Consider the following 22,440-nt stretch of genomic DNA (forward strand, 5'->3'; position numbering starts at 1 on the left):
ATTTCAGATGTTCCAGACATCTTGTGTTACCTTCTGAAACATAACCAAGCTAAAGGGAAAAGGGTTAATTATATCCCTTATGCTCCGGAGTATTTCAGCAGGCTATGCATTATGTTCTTCTGAAGGGCAAGTTGTTCTTTTATTTATTGTTTAAAACACAAACATAAACACAAAGTGTCCCAACGCTAAGTGGCGATTACCAGTTTTACAAAAACAGAGAAATACAAGGCTGCAGGCTTTCTGCTGCTATAAAGCATTTAAACCTCTTCTGTTTCTCTGACATTTTTTTTCCCCGTCGTTCTTCTCTGATACAGATCGCAAAAACAATTAAGACGTCTGACATACAGGAGAACATCCTGCTGATTAAGAAAAAACAAGAGCACATTACTCTTTAGAGGATACAAAGCACCACTTCCTAATGCATTCTACTTTGCCAGCACAACAGGCTTCTTGTCATTTCAAAGGGAAACTGGTCATATTGATTTTTCCAAGACACAAGTATTATAAAAATATTACGCATTTAATTGGTTTAACAAAGTGCTTTTGTACTGGGACACATCAACACAGATCCTACAAGACAAGGTGTAAGGTATCAAGGTGTGGCTTTAAATATTTGAAGATTCTCTGCAAAGAACAGCTTTCAGAATTGCCATGATCGCTCCTAGTGAAGCTCTCTTGCAGCTCCTATAACCCTCAGTAAGACTGAGGCATGTCTTAAGTGTGGCAACTCTTACTTCTGAATTCACAACACCCTGAAGAAACATCAGACTTCTCTGAAAACTAGTGTCCTTTCCACGCTTCACCAAATTTCAACCATGCAACTCAGTGCTCCATGTTTGCTCAACTTTTTCCAGAGGAAAGGGAAGTTCTTTACACCCTCTCAAAGCAATTTGTTTCTCTAGTTGTCCCCTTGCAAAAGCCAGACCAACTGAATCAGCTCTTCTGAAAGTGAAAACCACACACCTAGTCTGTCAGGAAGCCTAGAAGACTTTTTTCCCTGTTTTGTTTATAAATTTGAAAACAAAGCTATTCTGAGACAGAAAGATCAACTATCTCTTTTTCCCCCCCTTCTCAGTTTTCTATAGTCCTAAATATGGTAACACTGGGAAAAGCTTGTACACACTTTCCAAGGAAAAAGCGTATTTCTCCTGCTCCTAGTTCTTTATTTCTGTTTTAACACAGCATATCAGAGCGTACATCCATGACAAGTTTCAACGGTTCAAAGACCATCTGAATAGTTGTAAGACAGAACACAGATTGTTGTTTTGCCTTCCAAAATACCACTTCAGAAAAATTCTTTAAAAACAGAATTTTGTGAGGGATGCAATAAACAGAGAAGAAGGGACAGCCTTACCTCACACCTCCTCTTATTCCTCCGGGGAACTAAACTAAGTTTTCTCTTCCTGAAGTGATACTTCAAGGCTTCTTTATAGCTTGCTTCCAAATATAACTGAGAATAGTATATATCCTCCCTTTAATTTCTTCCAACAAATCCCCCTTCAGCAGAATTTACTCTCACATATGCAATGTGGACAGAGTCTAGTAACAAACTTTCCTAACAAAAAAAAAAAAGTTTTGCTAACAGTAAGTTACAGGAGGGGGAAAAAAAAGAAATTTTAGATCTTACCTGCACGTTACCACAATGTTTCTAATTAGCATCTGTCAAAAGAGCATTAATCCCATTTCATCACAAGAAAAGAACACAGCTGCAGAATGACAAGATCAAGGATTCATCAAAAGATAATCACAAACAATAACTGAGATATGCAAAATTTTCTCCACCATGCAACATCGCTGTCCCTACATCCCATTCTCTGCCGTTGTGCAGTCTGACATTCATTCTGCAGAAGAGCATTAGACTTTCACGGTAAATAGCACCTGGGAGCAAAGGGACTCGAAGATAAAATCTGCTGAGCTAGGTGACAGAAACATGGGTCAATCAGAAGAGATCTCCAGTACTGCAGAGACTAATGAAAAGTTTAATCTTAAGCGTCTATCAATAGCCACTTAAACCTCTTCCCCCCCACCTTGCTGAAGAGCATATTTTAGTGCCCAGATTACGATTGCTTCCAGGTAACTCGGCTAGCCAGACCACCGCACTTTCTTCAAAGCCTCCCATCTCAGACACACACCTGTTCTTACTATAGACGTTTTTGTACTAACACCCAGGACAGCATTGAATTACTGTAGATAGAGTCACTTCCACATTCCACCCTCAAACTCCCCTCCAAGAAGTCATCAGTCACTCTCAGCTTTCACACTTCAGTAATTTTGGAATCAACAGGAAATGGAGATCAATTGTGATTTTACTAACTCAATAATGACTCATCACTCAACTCCCCTTCGCCTTCAAACTCATCTGTGAAGAGACATGATAGCGAGGCCAAATTAAAAATAGCAAATCTGGCTTGCACACAATTAACACTCACTTGTCCATCAGATTTGCCATGGGCTGCAACATATTCAGGAATCTTGAGAAATCGCCACGTTATGACCATCTTTCTTATCTCTCTGTCAGATTCCAAATGCAGTTACAATTTGGCTTTCTTAGCTTAACCAGGAAGAACAATCAATAAATAAAATTTATTATATAAACCCATTGTACCGCATTCTGTAACAACCATCACTCAATTAGAACATGCCTAAATAAGAGTTAACTCTGCCTACCAGTGCCCCTAGCTAGTGACAACAAATCTTCTATTCTTTATATTATGAGAATACTCTCCAATCATTTCTTTCTGCTTACATAACCTCCAAGCCAAAAAAAAGACCCACATTTGCATGAAATTAAAAGTCAATAAAAACAATTACTTCATTTACAAAAATAGAAAATAATTTTATATAAACCACTTAAATGCATTCTTCTAAAAATAAACTTAATTGCAACTCTAACATGAAATTATAACAGCATATATTAGGGCAAATGCCTACTGTAATTTAAATAAAATAAAAATAGTTAGTATATAGTTTACACAAAAAGTTTGGACTGGTGAATTTTCTGTTCAGTACTCTCTTGGAGCCACCCTTTGTTGAAATGCTAAGACAGCTTTCACATTCAACAGCTACTTCTGCAAGTGCCTCATCTCAGTTTACTCAAATGTTTCAGTTCAACAAACAATTAATTCCAAATTAAAAAGGACTCCTGCATAGAAACCTGTGAAACAGTCAGTGGGCAAGATCTATTAGCTCTAAACTTTTGAGAAACAACGAGAAACTACTTTTTCTGTTGATTTTTTTTTAAATGATGCCTGTCCATCACACTTGAGGTTTTAAATAAGTCTCAAAATTCAGATCTTCTGCATTTCAATTAAAATTCCATTTTCCATCCAAATAAAAAAATAACACAAATGAGAAGTAATCTACCAGAAAATACATCATTTGCCATTTTGTCACTTAAAAATGTGAAAATTAAGGATCTGAGTACATGTATCCACGGCGTCTCATTATTTACACGAGTGTGTAGAAACGGAAAATGCTATCCACTGGCAAATAAGCCTGTATTTTCCCCAAAAGGTTGTATTTATGAATCAAGGTGTTCTAACAGCTGTCAGCCAATAAAAAAATCCAGCTAAAAATATGCAAAATTAGATTAAAACTACGTATTTAAAACAAGCTCTTCCTGCGTGCTGTTTTAAGTCACTATGAAAATCACTCAAACTCCATCTCAATAAAAGAAAAAAAATTATGCTAGTAGTGCTCATACTAAGGAAGAAATAAACTTTGAAGGACAAATTGGACCAAAATTCACGACATTTCCACCAGAAAGTTTCGAAGCTACACAGAGTTGTAGTGCCCAACTGCGGAAGCATCAGAATTGTTTTTAATTCTGTAAAACTATTACATTCATTGAACACTCAGTCTACAGCTTTCACTGAAGCCTGTCTTCGCTAAACAAACAAACTCCCCGTATTTCAATAAAAATAATTCAGCTACTTTGAGAAGATGGCTGGATGGTAACACACTAGTCCTCGTGTTCAGATTCGCAGCCATTTCAGTGAGAAGGCCCTGCCTTTGCCAGCAGCTGCCCCTTGCCAGCAAGGGGTGGGCTGCGATGCTGCACCTCAGAGCCGATGCAGAGAGACTTTCACCCACGTACCAAATGCTCCCTAACCCGGAGGAATTATTTCCCCTTCCAGTCCCAGAGTCCTGTGTGATGCACAGCTAAGTCACCAACACCCACCTTTTATGGTACAGACACCAAAAGCACAGCGTACCGCTCGTTGGAGAACTGTGCTAAAGCAACCATTCGTTTTGCTTCTCCCTTGCCCTGTTCTCAACCACACAATCCCACCCCCTCTGGCTCCCATCGCGCCCTTCCATGAGCCAGCGTAACTCACTAGTTCAATCAGCTGAGAGGAAAATGAACCCTTCCACCCCCTGAACATCTCAGCAGTTACGATTGTGCATAGCCTCCCACACACCCACAGCGTAAAGCTATGTTCATCGTTTTCTGGGCACCAGGCTCACACCACAAAGCCAGCCTTGCAGTCATGCTCTTCTTCAACCATGACATCAAGGAGCCACGTAGCGAGAGCATGTGACACTATCAGAAGGTTGAGTATTGATGGAGAGGGAGAATAGAGGGGGACATAGCCAACTAGGGTATGTGGACATCTTAAACGGAGTATTCCCCTGCCCCCCTGAAAAAGTAACAGCGGACATGACAATTATATCCTCTGCCTCTCTGTTCTTCACTTCTCCCCCACCCACTTCCCTCTATTAAACTGGATTCACATCTCATCTCCCCAACCGCCTCATCTCACCAGGTCTGGGGGAAGCTGCGAAGGTGTTAAAGACGAACTCAGGGCATGAAACACCATGAGCAGTGACAGTCATCCTGAGGTCAAAACAGTATTTTGATACCACAGTAAACAAGGCCTGTGGCCACACATGCAACAAGCAAGAAATACCGAATAGCTCCGCACTTCTGTGAGCACAGTCGCTCCTGAAGAACGAAGAGAAGTCCTATGGAACAAACAGACAGCATCACAGCCCATCCTTGTAGGGCAGCCAAACCACGCTCAAGCCACCTCAACTTCTGTTTCATTCTAACTGCATGTGACAGCAGGTAATCTTAACAGTCGCCTGTGAAGATCTGGGGTTTATTTTTAGTGTAATATACTATCTCCTTATCAGCCAGCTGATTCCAACACCCCCACCCTCATACTTCTCCTAAGAGTACAGTCTTCGAACGCCTGACAACGCATAGCTTCCCAGTAAAAGTGCCTTCACCTGGATGACAGAATCACACGAGCATTTGAAGTCATGTCCACATTCTAAAAACAAGTCCTTTAACCACCCCCCCAAGGATAGCATTTCTCTGTTTTTTTACAAATGGGGAGGGAAATACAAACACCCGGAGGAGGAATACAATTTCTCCCCAACCCCTGCACACTGTCAGCTTCTGAAGCACGAGATGTGATCACTCCCTGTTTTAGCATGAATGACTACCAATGCTGTTGCTCACAAAAATTAACCGCTCCTTTTTTAAAATCCAGTTACAGTATTTAACTTCAGGCTTTTCTACCCAACTAGTGGATGGACAGAGGTGAATGCATTGATAACAACATCTCGCTATGCTTTATTTGCTGTTCATAAAAAAAAAAAAAAAGAGCCTTGCTCTCCATTTATACTTGTCAAATCAGTATTTAAACAAAACCAAATCTGGAAAGAAAAACAAATGTGAACACAACTGTGTAGCATTACGATACAACATCTGATTCCCGCATTCCAATTCTCTCGCTCTCAAACACTGCAATGTATTGCAGACAAATTTAAAAATAAAGTCACTGATATCAGCTACAAAAACACCAAGAAAATCCTCAGACAATGTTGGCTTAGCCAGTGGAATGTGTAATTCTCCTCTTCATACTATCACTTTCTTTCATGAAAAATACTGGAAATATCTTTTTGCCAGGTTAACCAACTCTGACTTCAATCTTGCTGACATTTCTTAAGTATAGCTGAATAATTCCATTCATATGCAAATTGTACAACAAGCCGTGAGTAGCAGCACTTGCAGAGACTCCCTCACAGAGATGAGCATTTACTCTGCCCAAGTCTAATCTGCAGTAACTTATCTGAAATGAAACAAGGCCGAAAAGGTACAGCCCCAACAATTTACAGGAGGCATAATTTCAGCCTTGGTGTTGTTTGTTCTTTCACTTTGTGGAGTATTTTTAAATATTAAAGATATTAAAGAATCGAGACCCAAGATTGCATCTGTTGCCATCACAATTTAACCACAGTCCATGTATTTATACAGTGGAATCTCCAAAATAACACTGCATCTGTTAAGATGACAGTGTTTTTCCATGGGCTGTGCTGTGTTATAGCGGAGTTACTCCAAAGCTATTGCTATTGAAGTGCTGATTGCGATCCACCCCAAACTCTTTTTGTAATCTTCCTCAAATGTATTGAATTGTAAAGCTGTTGTATCTCAGTATGACTTAGGAACAACAAAACCCTAATATATCTCATCAGTGGTCATTTGGCACTAAAGCCTTACAGCTAATGCAACATATTTAAACAATGAACTACCAAAAGAGATACGCAAAACACAAACCATGTAAAAACAGATGTCCATTTCACATATGTTTCTGCTGAAGTCCAGAACCACTGCCACATACACACACACAAATGCATTTCTCTGTCTGTGCCTTACTTCTGCAGGATAACAACTGAACCAACTTGAAAGGACCTTTGTTCATTCACTGGTAACTGGCCACATTTTAGAACCACAACCCATCGAAGTGTATAAAAACTCAAATTTTAAAAGGGACTCTCATAACCTAATTTAAGTATTAAATACATATTACATGCCTCTTGATGAGACACAATATCAATGAAAATATTTGTCCACATAGTCAACCTACTCAATGTGACAAAAATACAAACATTTTATTAGCACACACACAAAAAAGGAAACAAACAAAAACCCCAAACCTTCAGTCACTCCCAGACAGGACCGAGGCAGGCTCAAGTCAAACCAAGCCAAGTCTCAAGTTTGGAACAACAAATGTGCTTTTCTTACACCCCATTTTTGCTCTTTTGTACAGTAACAACGGCACAGACTCAACCTCCATCATGCGTGTAGCCACCGGAAGAGCTGCAAGGGAGTACCAATATAACTTATTAAAACAAAATCTCCATATCCAAAGCGCGTGAGTAACAGGACTAACAGAGCCTTTGACTTTTGGCATCCTCCACCAAGCACAAATGGTCATACATCATACTGGTTTGCAACTTTCCTTCCCCCAGTCTCGGTACCTCTCAGGTCCAAGGAGAGCAAAGCACACACAATAACAGCCACTTATATGCATCTCAACACAGCTGGATGTTCATTCCCTCTACTTCCTGGGAGACATGGCATTTGCAAGGAACCAATAAAATGTACATCCATCTCAAAAAAACAAAAGCTTCAGCCACAATAAGCTGAAAGAAGATGTTAACTGCAATCAATACAGAACCACAAGCTGCTTCCACCTGCTGGGGATACAGAACAACCAGAGAGAAGCAGCAGCTAAAAATCCCATCGTGGCAGCCAGACACCATTGCAATTCCAGTGGGCTCCCCCCTCCACCCCAGTGGGTCTGTGAACTCTCAACACAGCGTGTGCCATCATCATATTAAGTGTCTCTCTTAACGCTGGTTCGCAGCTAAAAGAAAGGTAGAGCCACCTGAAAGCTTAACAAGGAAAATCCACACTATTTAACTCTGTCAGTATTTTGGAGAACAAACCAAATCCCCCAGTGGGATACAAGAAATTTGACTAGAGAAGACAACAGTAACAATTTAACCACACATCAAAACCCCCAGGAGAAAGCAACAAAACCACCACCATGAAGTAATTTCTGCACTGGCAATGAGCACAGGGGATAGGACAAACAAGGTATTTCCATTGTGACTTCAACTCTAACACTACAGCCAAATGTTACTCTAAGATCAGCTGAGCAGTGCAAATATGTGTTTGTTCCTACAGTGCAGTGCCAGTGCCTTCAATCCTCCCGCGAGGTGTCTACAACGTGCTTTTTAAGCCTTTCAAGGTACATACTACTCTCACACAGAAGGACCCAAGGGGAGGTGACAAGAGCAGCAAGGAAGCAAAATGTACTATTTCTAGAAGGACAAAACGTGGAGACGACTCTAAGCCGAAGCCAATGCAAATGACGAGGAAACCACCCCAGTAAGATGCAGGGACAAAGCCCTTCCAAAGTCCAAGCCAATTCTCTTTTAAAGGAGCAGCTGTCACTAGACCTTGCCCCAAAATGCTGCACCCGTTTGATTAAGACTTAAGATTTGAACTACCCATCTCTATAAGACGACCTTCCACTTTCAGAAAAACTTCCGATTATTTTTGAGGGCTGCTCTATCACACATCATTTTAGGGTTTTTTCTACACCATAATCTACTTTGGGAGCTTGCTTCTCAAACACAATGAGCTGCCTGTCTACAAAACCAGGAAAACCAGCACTGTGTCAATTTATGTTTGGGGAAGCTGATTTTGCATCCAAGAGATCTGGAATTCTCTTTCCCTACCAATAACCTTTTCCAAACACAACAGTTCAGCTCTTGCAAAGTTTTCCTGTGCATACAGATCAGGAAGACTTCTCAAGCTGAGTACCATGATCCATAAGCAAACCAGATACAGCATCCCACTAAGTATAAGGGAAAACCTCCTGCCACCTTCCTAAAACACTTCTTACAAACCCGCAGCAACACTAACAAAAAAGAGTAAATAAAACAGTGTGATGCTATCCTAACCTTACCAACGCACAGCTACTAGCAGACACTTTCAACTGCTGTGCTTACAGAAGTTTCATCCCATAAATACTCTCCACGTTTCAGCAGAAATGTGTATATAATACAAAGCGAGCACCTTAGTCCTCCCTGCCACTTCATCTCATCTGTCTTATATAAGAACTGCCACTATAACACAGTTTGAAGATAATGATGTACTCCGTACTTGAGAATCACACATTCAGCTGCAGCTACCTACTGTATTCCAGTAGTAACAAATGGAAGAGATACTTCAAAGAGCACATTATCCCAGCTCTAATTTATGCATGCTCCCTCTTACCATCAAGCCATTTATTTTAAACCTGTCAGACATACTTGTAATGTAGCATCATGAATAATTTAAAAAGTAATCTGTATCAACCAAGTTTATAAACTTAACAGCAGGTACAGTACCTTTCATTCAAGCAGACTGCTCTCTGATAAAGTACAAGGGATCTTTGACTACTTCAGCATGTATTCATTTCATGCATTCTGAACTTCAAAAACCTCTTCTTTCCTGCCTCCAATCAAACCTTCCGTTATTTGAACAGTATTGTATAAGTAGCTGACTTAAATGAGTAGTGTACTAATTTGTGAACTGTTCATATTGAAGGAAAAAACTATCAAGCTTCTGGAAACAATCAGTAAAAGTGACCCACCACCCATTCAACAGCAGGAAAAAACCCACACATGTAAAGTTTGCCTCTATCGTTAAGAACTCTAATATTCTCTGCATTTGCCTGATGTTGGCACATTCTGACACTGCTCTCCTCCACAGGGAGGAGGGATGATCAGCAAAGAACTCCCAAAAAAGCCCACCTGTTAAGGGAAAGTGTTTTGATCAGAGCTGATGCTCACACTTCCAAGTAAACAGAGCTATCTTTACAGCATGTAATGGCACCAATAAGAGGTTTGCAGATAACATTCGCCCTGACTGGTCACAGAGCTATTTCAATAACATGTGCCTCGCTGACAACACATAGCAAATGAACTCATTAGGTCATTGGACTTGCCCAAAACACACATTTTCACAAACTCAGTATTCACACAAGCAGGACACACACTTATTTTTGTAAACTATTACAGTAAAGCACATACACGTGCAGTTCACCTATTTCCTGCTTTAAAAGTTTCTTATTTGTATAACGTACACTTTTTTAAGCCAACAGCATAGCATAAAGTTCTTAAAGCACAACCTGGTTAGCACTTCTCTTAACAATCTTAATGTGAATTATTGCTCCAAGTTATTACTGAAATGACTTGGTATTGCTACAAAAGCATACATTTGCTGTTCTACCAAAATATTTACTAAGTGGATTTGTTCCTCTAGAAGAATAATCTTAGTACTTTATTGGGGTGCGAGGTCCCTTCTTACTGGGTAGGTCAAAGATGAATGTCTCCTTGAAAAGCTATCTGGGGAGTCACTGAAACATACAGATGCTTATTTCTGCTCATACCATCAAGTTTACCATGAAAGGAACAGAGTAACAGGAAACATCCACCTCTGGATATTCCAAAATTAATAAATAAATAAAATTATATTATATTAAAGCTTACAAGTCATATGCAAATCAATCTGTAAATAAAGAAATAACAATTTTGCTTTTCAGCACATTTTAAATAATCTTATGCCACAACAGCAAATTCTTGAGGATATCAACACTGAGGAAGTTAATTGGTGTCTTGAAAGATATCCTAAGGGAACTGCTCATATTTAGCATTCGCAAAGGTTAAAGAAAAAAACTTTCAGTGATAAATCCAAGTTAAACCTTTACAATAAACCACCATGCTAACACCAGTTTTGCCAAAATGCACCTCCTTAATTGACGAATAAGCCAAACTATTATCAAACTTACTTACCAAAAACAACAAGTCCTGCCTAAAGGAACTAGAGCCTATTTTTGAGTTTGAGGACTTGGTACAGCTCTGTTTGCAGAGCTCAGAAATACATGAATGAACACTGTATGTTGCTAATCATTTGCTGGTCCTCAAAGTTTGTCTCAGACAGTTCTGGACACAGAAAAGACAAATATAGTACTACAGAAATCAGTCCAGATTGTACCTGTCATGACTTGGCTAAGAGGGAAAAAAACCAACCCAAAAAAACCACACACAAGACAGGCTGGCTAACAACCACAAATGTGTCTTCATCAACTCCTGTTTGTTGAGTTCTGCTTTTGTACAATAAAAATTTTTTGAAACTATTCTTTTTAAAGTGGCTTTCATAAATCATAAAAACTAATCCAACTAACCTACACAAAGAAGCTGTCTATACAATTTACAGTGATAGAAAAATTATACACGTCAAATATATCAAAATACTAAAACAGTATTTCAACCTTTCAAACACATCATAGCATTCCTGAAGTCTTTCTGAACACAGAACTCTTAAAAGCAGCATGTTCCATTACCACCTAAGCTCAGAAACCTTAAAAGCTCAACTTAGTCAGAAAGATCTGAAATAAACTGAAACTACAAATCTACAACAATTTAATTATGTGACTCGAGACAATTACTCAAACTGCAGCTTTTTTTAAATTTAGCATACACAATAATTTTCAATAATAAACTGCAGTTTACCCATTCCTATGTGCGCACTCACACATATAAATAAAAAACAGCTGCTGCTTGATAACATCACAAAGCATTTCCAAATGTGAAAGCTTCACGCTAAAATCCAAGTAAGAATGTATTTTATTTCATAAACCAAAGTTTAAAAAACTTTCTCAGAGAGTTGCCAGTGCTTCTCAGTCATCACCTTTTCAAGAAAGCAAAATAATGCTCAGGAAGTGTATTAATTTAACTACAGATAATCTAGAAAAAGACTAAATTTTTTTAAAATAATTTAATTCAGTACATTTTGTAAGTTATGAACTTCAGGGCCATTACAGATGATGAGCTAGATAAGTTGTTTTCTGCGTGGGATCATAAACTTAACATCCAGTGTGAGAAAAACAGGTTTCCTGCATATATTATTTCCTCCCTCTCTCAAAGTTCAGGACCATAAACAAACTTCTCTACAATGAAGTCTGCGGTAGCTCCCAATTCACACAGATGGAATATACACACAATATAATTAATCATTTAACAAAACTGCCTCTTCTGGTTTGAGTTAATAGTTCCAGTGATCACTGGTAAAATCTACCTCAGAGTAAAAAGAAAAAAAAATTATTGGGAAGAGAAAAAAGCTTCAGCTAAACATTATTGAAATTGTCCTTTAAAGCTAATGGTTTCAGCCCTGAAATATATTCTAACTCTAAATGTTAGATGATTAAAAAAAATTGTCCTAACTGAAGACATTCTCCTCCAAGATTTTCTTAGTAAATGCCAGTTTAGCAGAAAATTAAACAGGATTTGAAACAACTTTTCCCAAGGTAACATATACTGATATAATTGAATTATTTACTATTGAAGACAGATTCAAAAATCGTCACATGGAAACTCCTGAACACTAGATTTTGCATTTATGTTTCAAGATGAAAACAATTTCAGTGTCACTGGAGTTGTGCTTTAACTATACTCTAGAATTAGTTTGAAGGAACAACCCGTCAGGGAAAAGCTGACATAAAAATTAACACAACAGTTTAATCAAATCTGAGCAGTTTCCCCATTAAACCCAATAAATCATGCCTTTTGTTGTATTCAGGTTAAACTAACTGATCTGTCTTCTCGCTCTCTGCAGCCCCTTCCTTTCCTCACTTCTCACAACATTCTTAAGAACTAAGTCAGATTTCCTTCACTTTACACAGAGTTATTTCCCTCCCTCAAATGTTGGTTCAGCACTGAAACTTCTAACACACATCTTCTTTCCACACCCATTCCTCTGCTTTCTCACATTCTCAACACATTTTGTCTGATATTAGCTAAGTCACTACCATTTCCTAACCCTTTCAGTTTCTGAGTCACACAAGCCTTTGCTCCAGTTCTGGTATGGAAACGCTTTGAAAGTACAATCTAACACAATCAAAAATGTCAAAGTACTGCCTGGCTCACCGCTCCTTCCCATGGTCTCCAATCACCATCACTCCCTGAACACTTTCCTTCTCTCCCCTCTCTGGTGAACCCGACTGACACCAATTCCTTAAAGGCTCTGGCATTTTCTATTCACAACCTCAATTACAGAAGGAATTATCCAACTCCCATTTAACAACATTCACTAACCACTAGGCGTATATGAAAACGCTGATGTGAAAGCTAGGTGTGTGCAACGCTGACACTGAGGAGGTCATGAGGGTTTTTACTAAGCAACCTGGGAGAGAGATTAAACATACAGCATGAGCTACTCTTTATTAACATCAGAAACATAAAATACAGCCTGGATAGACAAGCAAAAGCTCAGAGCTAAAACGAACAGATCCATCAAGTTATCTATCAGTCCAAAGTATTATCAAACCTAAACCCCATTATTTTTATGCTAAAAGTTTAACCCATTCCCTTCTAGACGTTCCCTTTGTAAGTGTACACAAGGGTGAAAATCAAAACCCCATCATGCTCAAGGTAGAAAAGGAAGGAAACACTGCGTTTACGCTTCATCTTAAACCCACCCCTAGGATGAAACAGTCTCCTAACAGTTGTAGCTTTACACATCAAATGCACTGTTACACCAGCACATAATTTATCTTAATGAAGGGTCTTTTTATTTTTGTGCTGTTCTAACAAAACCTCAGGAAATTTTCAGAATTTTTTAACGACTGTTTTTGAATCAGAAGCTTTCCACTGACGCTACCTGAACTTTAAAGAGGTTTCTGTCATATAACCACAAACAGATTTTATATACTTCAGCATTAAAGGGATGGGTCTCTCCCCTCCAGTTGTAACTCCTTTGTATTCCTATTTAGGAATGCCTTGCTTGTTTGACCGAAAATGGAAGTGCCTTTTAGCTATGACACAGTATATATGAAAAACAAATAAAAATTAAGATTAATCTTCCTTCCACTATTGTGGGGAGAGAGAAGAATATGAAGAGATGCAAAACATCTGCTCTGGAGATCATTTTTCCCCCTAACAGCAAAATTCTTTCAGCAATAACTCGTGAAAACAAAGGCTATTAAACTGTAAACTACGAAGACGATCGATTAGAGGCAGTATTCAGCTAATACAAGTTTTTCAGCATATCTTCCCACATTTAAATGCCTAGATCTTCTTCAGAAGAAGATATTTCATTTGGGAGGTTCTTAATTGGGTCATTTTAGCTAAGTGGCAACCACAAACACTTCAGAGGACTGGAACCTAAAATCTTAACATACTGTTCCTGTGCTATTTTATTGCCAGAGCTCGGTGAGCATTTTTATTTGAAGGTGTTCTGTACCAGGTAAGACAAGAAAAAAAAAAAAGTAAGCATGTATCCTAGCAGTTTATGGATACGCCAGATCTCCTACTCCTCTCCTGTTGTGTTTCTCCACGCTACTCCATCCTTTGTAAGCCCTTCCCTGAAGAAGGGCACTGGGGTTTTGTTTTTAAACTTAAGAGATTAATCTTCCCTCTTGAAAACAGCGCTAGCCAAAAAGTTCAACTCGTGGACGTAACACTGAGGCTCTCCAGCCCTAACTGGCCCTGCCACTATAACGCAAAAACCTAAGTTGGGCCCTTAATTTGCAAGGAGTTAATTGGCATTCACTGGCTAATGAAACACAGTATTACTCAACATGCATTACAGCCTCAATCTACCCACTTCTTGCTCACTTTTTTTTTGTAGTTAGCCTCATTGTCAGTGCATCCGGAGAACTTCCCTTTCTTTTCAACCTGAAACTACTACTTTTAGAAAAGCCTTTCCAGCTCCTAAATTCTTTCCCTTTACGTTTAAAATGGAGAAAATTGATCTCCCCGTTCCTTCCCTCCAACAACGCCAATCTTTTTGAAAGTGAGAGGCACACAACAACAGCTCAAGGAGCATGCTGAAAAACACACGGCGGAAGAAATTAAAGCATCAAGATGCAGTAAAGAAACATCCCTGTTTCTGCAGACGCCGAAGGAGAGGGAGCAGTTTTTAAAATGGTTGGGCTCCAAGGCACATTTACCATCTCCCTGCCTACAGAGACACTCCAGAAAACGAGGGAAGGCTGATTTCATGGGAGAAATCCTCAATCCAGCGTGAGCCCGGCATGCCAGATGAAAACCGATCAGCGCCGGGATTAATATGGTGATGATTGCAGCCTAATCAATTGCAGCGCCAGCCATCCCTGCCCCCTTTATCTCCCCCCGCGCCCGAAAGGGGCGGGCACTGCAACATAATCACAGGTTTGAAAGGCAGAAAAACAAAGTCGGGGCTTTTGCAACTCCCAAGCAAGACAGACGGGCAGACAGAGACCGCGATCCGCAGACGATAAACGGCAGGAGGGACCCGGACGGCTCGGTGCGCTGGGGACGCGGCTGCTGGCAGCGCGGTCACGCACAACGAACCACGTTTTTTCTGGGTGCAGCACACGGAGGAAGCAGCTCGCACGCTGCTAAGTCAACTGCACAAACCTTAATGGGAGACGCAACACGGCTGCTTAAAAAAAACAAAAATCACTTTTAAGAGCATAGCCCATCCGCCATCAAACGTTTCTATTTATGCACAAACGTAAAGTATCAACCTAGAAATTAATTGGGAAAAAAAAAAAATAACAGCAGACTGTGACCTTTAGATTGCGGGATGCCACCGTAATCCTGCACCCCGAGCAGAGCGAGTGAAACCCTTCCTCGGCAGTAAAGCGGCAATAAAAGGCAAGGCGCTTATTTCCAGGAATTCTTCACTCACTATGGCAGGTTACTGCATACAGCCTCTAAATATTGACAAAGATCAAGCTCCTTCCATGCGGGGAAAGAAAGCACAGTTCCTCCCAGCCTGCAAGTGTTTACTACGCCGCTCGCAGCCCTGGCTGCAGAGGTCTGAGCACTGCACCGGGCTCCGGAGGGGGTTAGGAGCGGTGCGCGGCTCAGGTGGGGGAAACACAAAGGCGGGGGCGGACGGGCATCACGGCCCCCTCCCTCCGGGTTGGGGGCTGCGGCTCTGCCGACCCGCTGTGTAAAACCGGCCCGGGGGGGGATGAAGGGATGGGAGGGAGAAGGGGGAGACGTGCGGCCCCGCGTTGTTCAACGTGCTCGAGGAGCAGGCGCGTAACAGGAGGAAAACACGCACATCCCCGCGGGCAGGGGCGAAACCCGCTCCCCGCGGCGGGAAACGGCGCGCGCGCCCCGGGAGCCCCTCACGCACACGCGGGGAGCCCCTCACGCACACCGCCACGCACCCGGGCAGCCCCTCACCGACCCCTCTCACACGCACCCGGGGAGCCCCTCACACACACCCGGAGACCCTCACCGACCTTCCCCCTCACACACACCCGGAGACCCTCACCGACCCCCCCCTTCACGCGCACCCGGGGAGCCCCTCACCGACTCCCCCCCTCACGCGCACCCGGGGAGCCCCTCACCGACTCCCCCCCTCACGCGCACCCGGGGAGCCCCTCACCGACCTCCCACCTCACATACACCCGGGCAGCCCCTCACCGACCCCTCTCACACGCATCCGGGGAGCCCCTCACACACACCCGGAGAGCCCCTCACCGACCCCCCCCCCCTCACACACACCCCGGCAGCCCCTCACCGACCCCCCCTCACACACATTCACACGGGGAGTCCCCTCACCGACCCCCCAAACACACACAGGCAGCCGACGCCCTCACACCCCCTCACAGGCAGCCCCTCACGCCCACAGCGGGAACCCCTCCGCGGCTCCCTCACACGCCCCGGGGGCCGCTCGCCGACACCCCCCCCCCGGCCGACACGCACCGTACTCACTTTCCCCATTTGTTGGCCACAGACAAAGTGCGGCGAAGACGAGCAGAAACCCCCAGACGACGGCGAGGGACCCTCCTCCAGCGCCAGACTTCATTCCTCTTTTTTTAATTGGACAAAATCCCTTTTTCCGAAAAAAAAAAAAAAAAAAAGTCCAAAATTGTTCGCTTTCTTTTCTCTCCCCGTCCTCTAAAAATAACGAAGGGGCCAAAAGGCGGACGAGAAGCGGGGCAGGATAAATAAATCCACGTTGCCTCAAGAAATGAAAAAAACAAGACCCTTCGGACTGGCAAACCGGAGGGTTTTTGAGGTCCCTGGGTGTTGATCTTCCGGAGCAACCACACCAAAAATACACAGATATTCAAGATGTATTAACGGCAACAACAACAAGGCATGAAAGCCCCGGGGCGACGCTGTCTCCGGGGCGGCGGGGCGGGCTCCGGGGCGGGGGGCGCCGCCGTCTCCCCTCAGCGCTGGCTGCAGTGGTACATCGTGCACAGGAGTCGCAAACATGAGGCACATCGGGGCTGGCAGTCTGCATCTTCAACCTCCATTTTCAAACACCGCACACAGAGGCAGCGCGCACACACACACAGAGACACAAAAACCGGGAGGGCTGCGGGGGGGAAGCGGGGGGGTGCGACCCAGACAATCTTATTACAAAACAACAACAGCTTCTCCGTCCCTCGGCGCGGGGACGGGGCTGCCCTGGCGGGATCCCCCCGGCTCCTCTCCCCGCTCAGCGAGGAGGGGGGGGGAGAAAAACCACCCCACGCACAACCACCACCCACAACAACACCACCACAAGTTCGGCTGGCTGCAGAGACTCGAAATGCGGAATTCGGGACGAAAATGAATTAAAAAGGCTTCCCCCCTACTCCTCCTCTTCCTCTCCTCGGCGCCGCGGCCACAAGCTCCTTCTCCCCCCAAAAAAGAAAAAAAAAAAAAAAAAAGAAAAATCCAGGACACACACACAAAGCAGCAGCAGGGCGAGCGGAGCAGCTCAGCACCCCGCCTCCTCCCCCCGCAGCTCTCCTCCTCGCATCCCTCCGAGCCGCCTTGCCATCGCGCCGGGGGCGGGGGGGGAGGACGACAACAACAACAACAACAAAAACCACCCAGCGAATTTGTAAATCCTTTTTTTTTTTTTTTTCTCCCTCCTCCTCTGGGTGTGCGCGCGCTGCAAACCTTCCCCTCGCGCTGCCCAGCCCAAGGAAGGGGGAGGGGGAGCCGGGAAGAGGTGTGTGTGTGTGTGTGTGTGCGTGTGTAAGCCGGGGGGGCGGCGGGGGGACGAGGAAGGCGATCCGGTTTGCTGAAGGTCAAAGCCCAGGAGCTTGTTGCGAAGGGTCTGTAATTCCTCCGGGGAGGGAAGGGGGGAAGGGTCTGCTGCTCCTCCCAATTAATTCGCCGCTCGCTTGCAGCGCTCTGCTGCCGCGTCTCCCCCCCCGATCCTCCTCCTCCTTCTCCTCCTCCGCGCTGGCTCCCTTTGCACGACGGAGAGTGAACGCTGGTAAACAAGAGCCTCGGCGTCGCTCCGCCGCCGCGCCTGCCGCCGCCGCCGCTGCTTCTCCTCTCTGCGGCCGCACGGGGACGGGGCTCGCGCCCGCCCTCTCTCTCTCTCCCGCGCGCGCGCACGCGCCCTCTCTCGCACAGAGGCGCGCGCTCACATTCCGCTCCCCCCCCCCCTTCCCGCTCCGCGGGCTCCCCTCGCCCAGGCGGTGGCGGCGGCGGCGGCGGCGGCAGCGGCGCGCGCGGAGGCGGCGGCGGCGGCGGGGCGCGAGCGGGCGCAAGGCAAAAGCCGGAGCGGCGGCACGCGGAGCGGAGCGGGGCGGCTGCACCCCGGGCTGCTGCTGTGGGCGCGGGGCTGCCGCGGCGCCGGGCCGGGCCGGGTCGGGCCCAGCCCACTGCTCCTGTCTCTGCCTCGGCTCCGGCGTCCGCGCTAACGGGGAAAGGGGAAAAGGAGGCGGCGACGGAGCCCTGATGGCTGCAGCGAGCATCCTGCGGGGCGCAGGAGGGAAGCACGGCGGGAGAACCAACGAGCGACCCCCTGCTACTGGAAACACCTCTGTGTTCTTCAGAAATGAAAAAAAAAACATATGAAAAGGAAGGGACCGCGTTAAGAGGAAGGAGGAGCGCGTGGCTTTGATTTTCACATGGCCTGTTTATTTATTTACTCCATTTAATTGCTGTTGCTCCTCTGGGTTGAACGCTGGAGAGCACAGCCAAAGGGCCGAGCCTGAAGCGCGCTGCTCTTGGGATGCAGCTTAGGCAGGAGCGAGGGAAGGGAATGCCGAGGCTCGGCTCACCTGAGGGAACAAACAACGGCGGAACGTGTCCCCTTCCATGCTCGCGGTCTTCAGTATTGCCTGTTCCACGCGCGTTCCTCCACCGTTGGTTAGTCTCCCGCTATGACATTGTACGCCCAGGCCCCAAATGGGGAGAGACGGGATTAGTTGAAGCAGAAGAGGTTTGGGCTTTTCGGAATCGGAAAACGTGGGCTGTGTTCCCGCTGTTTCGCCGAAGCTCGTAGTAGCCATGCTGCATGGCATATGGATGTCCTGAGTAATCACAGATTTGTTGCAACGCTTTGGCATGGGGCATCAAAGTGATGCTGAAGTATAAGAAAGCAGACATCTGTGAGCATTAGCTATAGTCTAGTTTAAAAAAAAAAAAAAAGCGCTACGTTAAGAAATGTGCAAATGTCACATTATTAATGCAAATGTCAAAATTCAGTTTTCCCATTTAAACCTAAATTCCTCTTGAGCATCTTGTATTACAATAGCCTTCAGTTACGTTACTACATCATTTTCCACAGCCTTATACACATGTCTCTTCTTGTAGTTTCTCCGTCCATTTTTATACCATTTGCCTTGTCAGAACGGTCCAGTATTGTTGTCTTAGTTACACATTAGCTCTCCTACCCCTTAGGAAAGATGAAAAGGCTTTATTCTGCGTCACAGAAGTTAGGGGGAAAATCGTTACTGAGTACAACAGGGGCAGAATTGCCACACATGCACACATACCCAGGACTGTGTCAATAATTCAGTAATAAGTCAAGCATGGGTGCATGCCCATTTGGCTGGTAACACGACTCTCTCAAGATTCAGTGCAAGAGTATCAGGCACTTACGTATGAAACTGTCCTGGACTGCCATGCGTGTGTCTACCATAGACCTTATCAACTGCGCACAGGCTTTCAAGGCTTCAGTTAAACTGGACCAGAAAGATCTTCGTGTCCAGTAAATCTTTACTATTGCTCTGTACAGCTGTGCCTAATGCTGGTGCCCGATACTGAGCAGAACAAGTGTCCTCTCTGTGCGTATTATGGCGTTGACGCAGTATAAATTGTAATGTGTTATTTACAAATTAATGCATTGTTGTGTAAAGACAGAGCTGAAGTGGGAGCTGAGTGTCTATCGTTTATCATTCTGCTGTCATAAAGAACTTTTATTATTATAAAATAGCCTTTCTTTCATTACTTTGACGAATAGGGCAAGTCATGGACAAGCACGTTGTACTGGATGCCATACAAGCAGAGAACAAAAAGATGCGCTGTGCCCCCAAGGAGCTTACCGTCTCATATAAACACAGTCCTGTAGGTATCGTCACATAGTTTGTTTCTGGAATCTGTCAGCTTCTTTAAAAAGGAAAAAGATTATAATAACAGCACAGTGTTGAATTGGAGGCATTCGCAGTGCTCTCCATCCTCCCGAACTGCCAATGTGAAATTCATAATTTGGGATTATTCAGCTGGACTCTGCCCGGACACCTTTACCTTTTATGCTGTGGAGGTACACGGGAAGAAGCCCTTTTCCTGTGAATGCTGCAGTGCCCGTAGCTCTGTACTCTTACGAGGTTGAGAGCTGTGCCCAGTGTTCAGCCTTCCTTACCCTTTCACACGTTCAGCAGCTTTCAGTGCCAGCCATGCACATACACATGCTCAGGTTCAGTGCATGCTTTTAATCAGACTCACCTCCTGTATGTTGGCATCTTTCTCCAAGAGTGGTCGTGTTATTTTCAGTGGAAATATTTAAGTTAGGATTTTTCAGCGTGTACAACTACAACATGGTCATATCTTTCACTATGAAAACCTCATGCAAACTACATGTGCAAAATTAGAGAGTTGTAATTTGGACAAATTAAAGTTAATTTTCATGGTAATGTGCAAAGGTGCTTCCTGATGAAATCTATTTGCTTGTCAACACTGTGTGCCTCTGCTTTCATCTATAGACCTGTGCAAAGGAGGTTGATGTGAATGGTGAGAAGTTTTTATTTACTGGGAACCCAGATCTGGCATCCTACAGCTGAACATCACTCAGATCCTAAAAGCAGCTTGAACAGCTTAAGCCTTTCTTTGGATTGAGAAGTGATTAAAAATGTTTTGTTGGAACTTCATCACAAGAAAGCAAAACTGACTGGATACAAAAACAGCCAGCCTAAAAGGGAAACGTTTCAGCCAATGGATTAAATGAGGTGGTCAAAATGCAAAACTCCTATAGATCACAGTCTCCCCAAGTCCACCTGAATACATTGAGGATGTGTTAGGAGAAGGCTTCCCAAGTTGTGGCCATTTGCAATCTTTGCTGAGATTTGGGGAAACCACCCCTGCATTTTTTCCTAACCTGTTTATTTTCTCAGGTCATTCTCCCACCAACTTAGACCTCATTTCCACATTTTCTGCCTGCTGCCTCTTGCCCAAGAGCTCAGCTATTAACTGTAGCAGTCGGTCTTCCTTTGTTATCGCCTAGCAATTCACTGGGGTCCCAATCCTTGGCAATGTCTCCTACATGAGGCCGCTAATAATAAATAAAACATTTTAAAATTGAAGTATGCACTGTTCAATATTGTGTGCCTAGATTTGTGCAAAGTTTTGCCCTCTCTTCTTTTTGCACGTGAAGTCTAAACTATAATTTTCCTTAGTGTAAGAAATCATTTTGTCATGACTTAATCTTCCCTGATGGTAGAAAATTACTTTCTTCTCTGTCCCATTGGTTCTACAATCATTCTTCCTCTCCGTTTGCACTGGGCTTCATGCCTCCCCTTTTTCCACTGCTGGTTTATGGTCCTTGAGATAGACAGATGGACAGAAAGAAGCACATGAATACACACACACACACACTTTACCCTCTAGAGTGTGATGCCGAATGCCACCAGCATACCTGCGTCCTGTTTAAAATGCCGCTTAAGTGGAAAATTCAGGAAGTGTGGCAGTGGGGATGAAACAACGCGGTTAAAACAGCCACTGACCCTGGTCTCTCAAAACATATATCTGCCCAAGGCAAATATCCTAATACTCAGCCATATTTTAATTTTAACAGCAGCCTTACCGCTGCTTTCTGGGGCCACCACTGGGGAGAAAGAGGCCTCACTATTTTCCCTGCCTCAGTGCTCGTACTCCACATAGGCTTGACTAGACTTTATTTTGGCTTCTGCAACACTTTCAGGGCAGACTGACCTCTTTACCAGACGCTAGCTTGTCATAACCTTTAAGCATCTGAACATTTTGTATTACCGGCGTAAGGGAGTAGTTGAAAATTATTCTCCTGCCTTCTCCAAATGTGTCAGCTCCCCAAGACGAAGGTCAGCCATCGCAGAGCATTGCCTGTGCCTGCTTGAGGTGCTGCTTCTTCAAAGGTCTCTGCAGCGTGGCCTTTGCTGCGGTCCCAGCAGCAGAGAGCACCCACCACAGCCACCTCCTCTTCTCCCGGGGCTCCTAACGTTGCCAGCTCACCTTGTTCAGGCTCCGTTTCAGGCCGAACGTTTTTGTTGTAGGGACGTGGGGGTAGGTAGGTGTGCTGGGTAGGAATTACGTCTGGGCGAGCGATAGCATCTTTTACACAGCTTGGGTGAGTGGGATTTGTACACCTGAAGGACACATGCAATCCTT

General features: G+C 44.1%; 1 protein-coding gene across 1 annotated transcript in view; it reads right to left on the reverse strand.

The window, feature by feature from the left end:
• IGF1R (insulin like growth factor 1 receptor) overlaps positions 1–16,651 on the reverse strand; it is a 186,296-nt gene extending 169,645 nt beyond the window's left edge. The window contains exon 1 of the mRNA XM_059823652.1: positions 16,558–16,651. Coding sequence (XP_059679635.1) covers positions 16,558–16,651 — 94 coding nt within the window. The remainder of the gene's footprint in view (positions 1–16,557) is intronic.
• Positions 16,652–22,440: the final 5,789 nt, after the last annotated feature.

This window comes from Gavia stellata, chromosome 13 (genome assembly GCF_030936135.1).
Source record: "Gavia stellata isolate bGavSte3 chromosome 13, bGavSte3.hap2, whole genome shotgun sequence".
In the NCBI taxonomy this organism is placed as follows: Eukaryota; Metazoa; Chordata; class Aves; order Gaviiformes; family Gaviidae; genus Gavia; species Gavia stellata.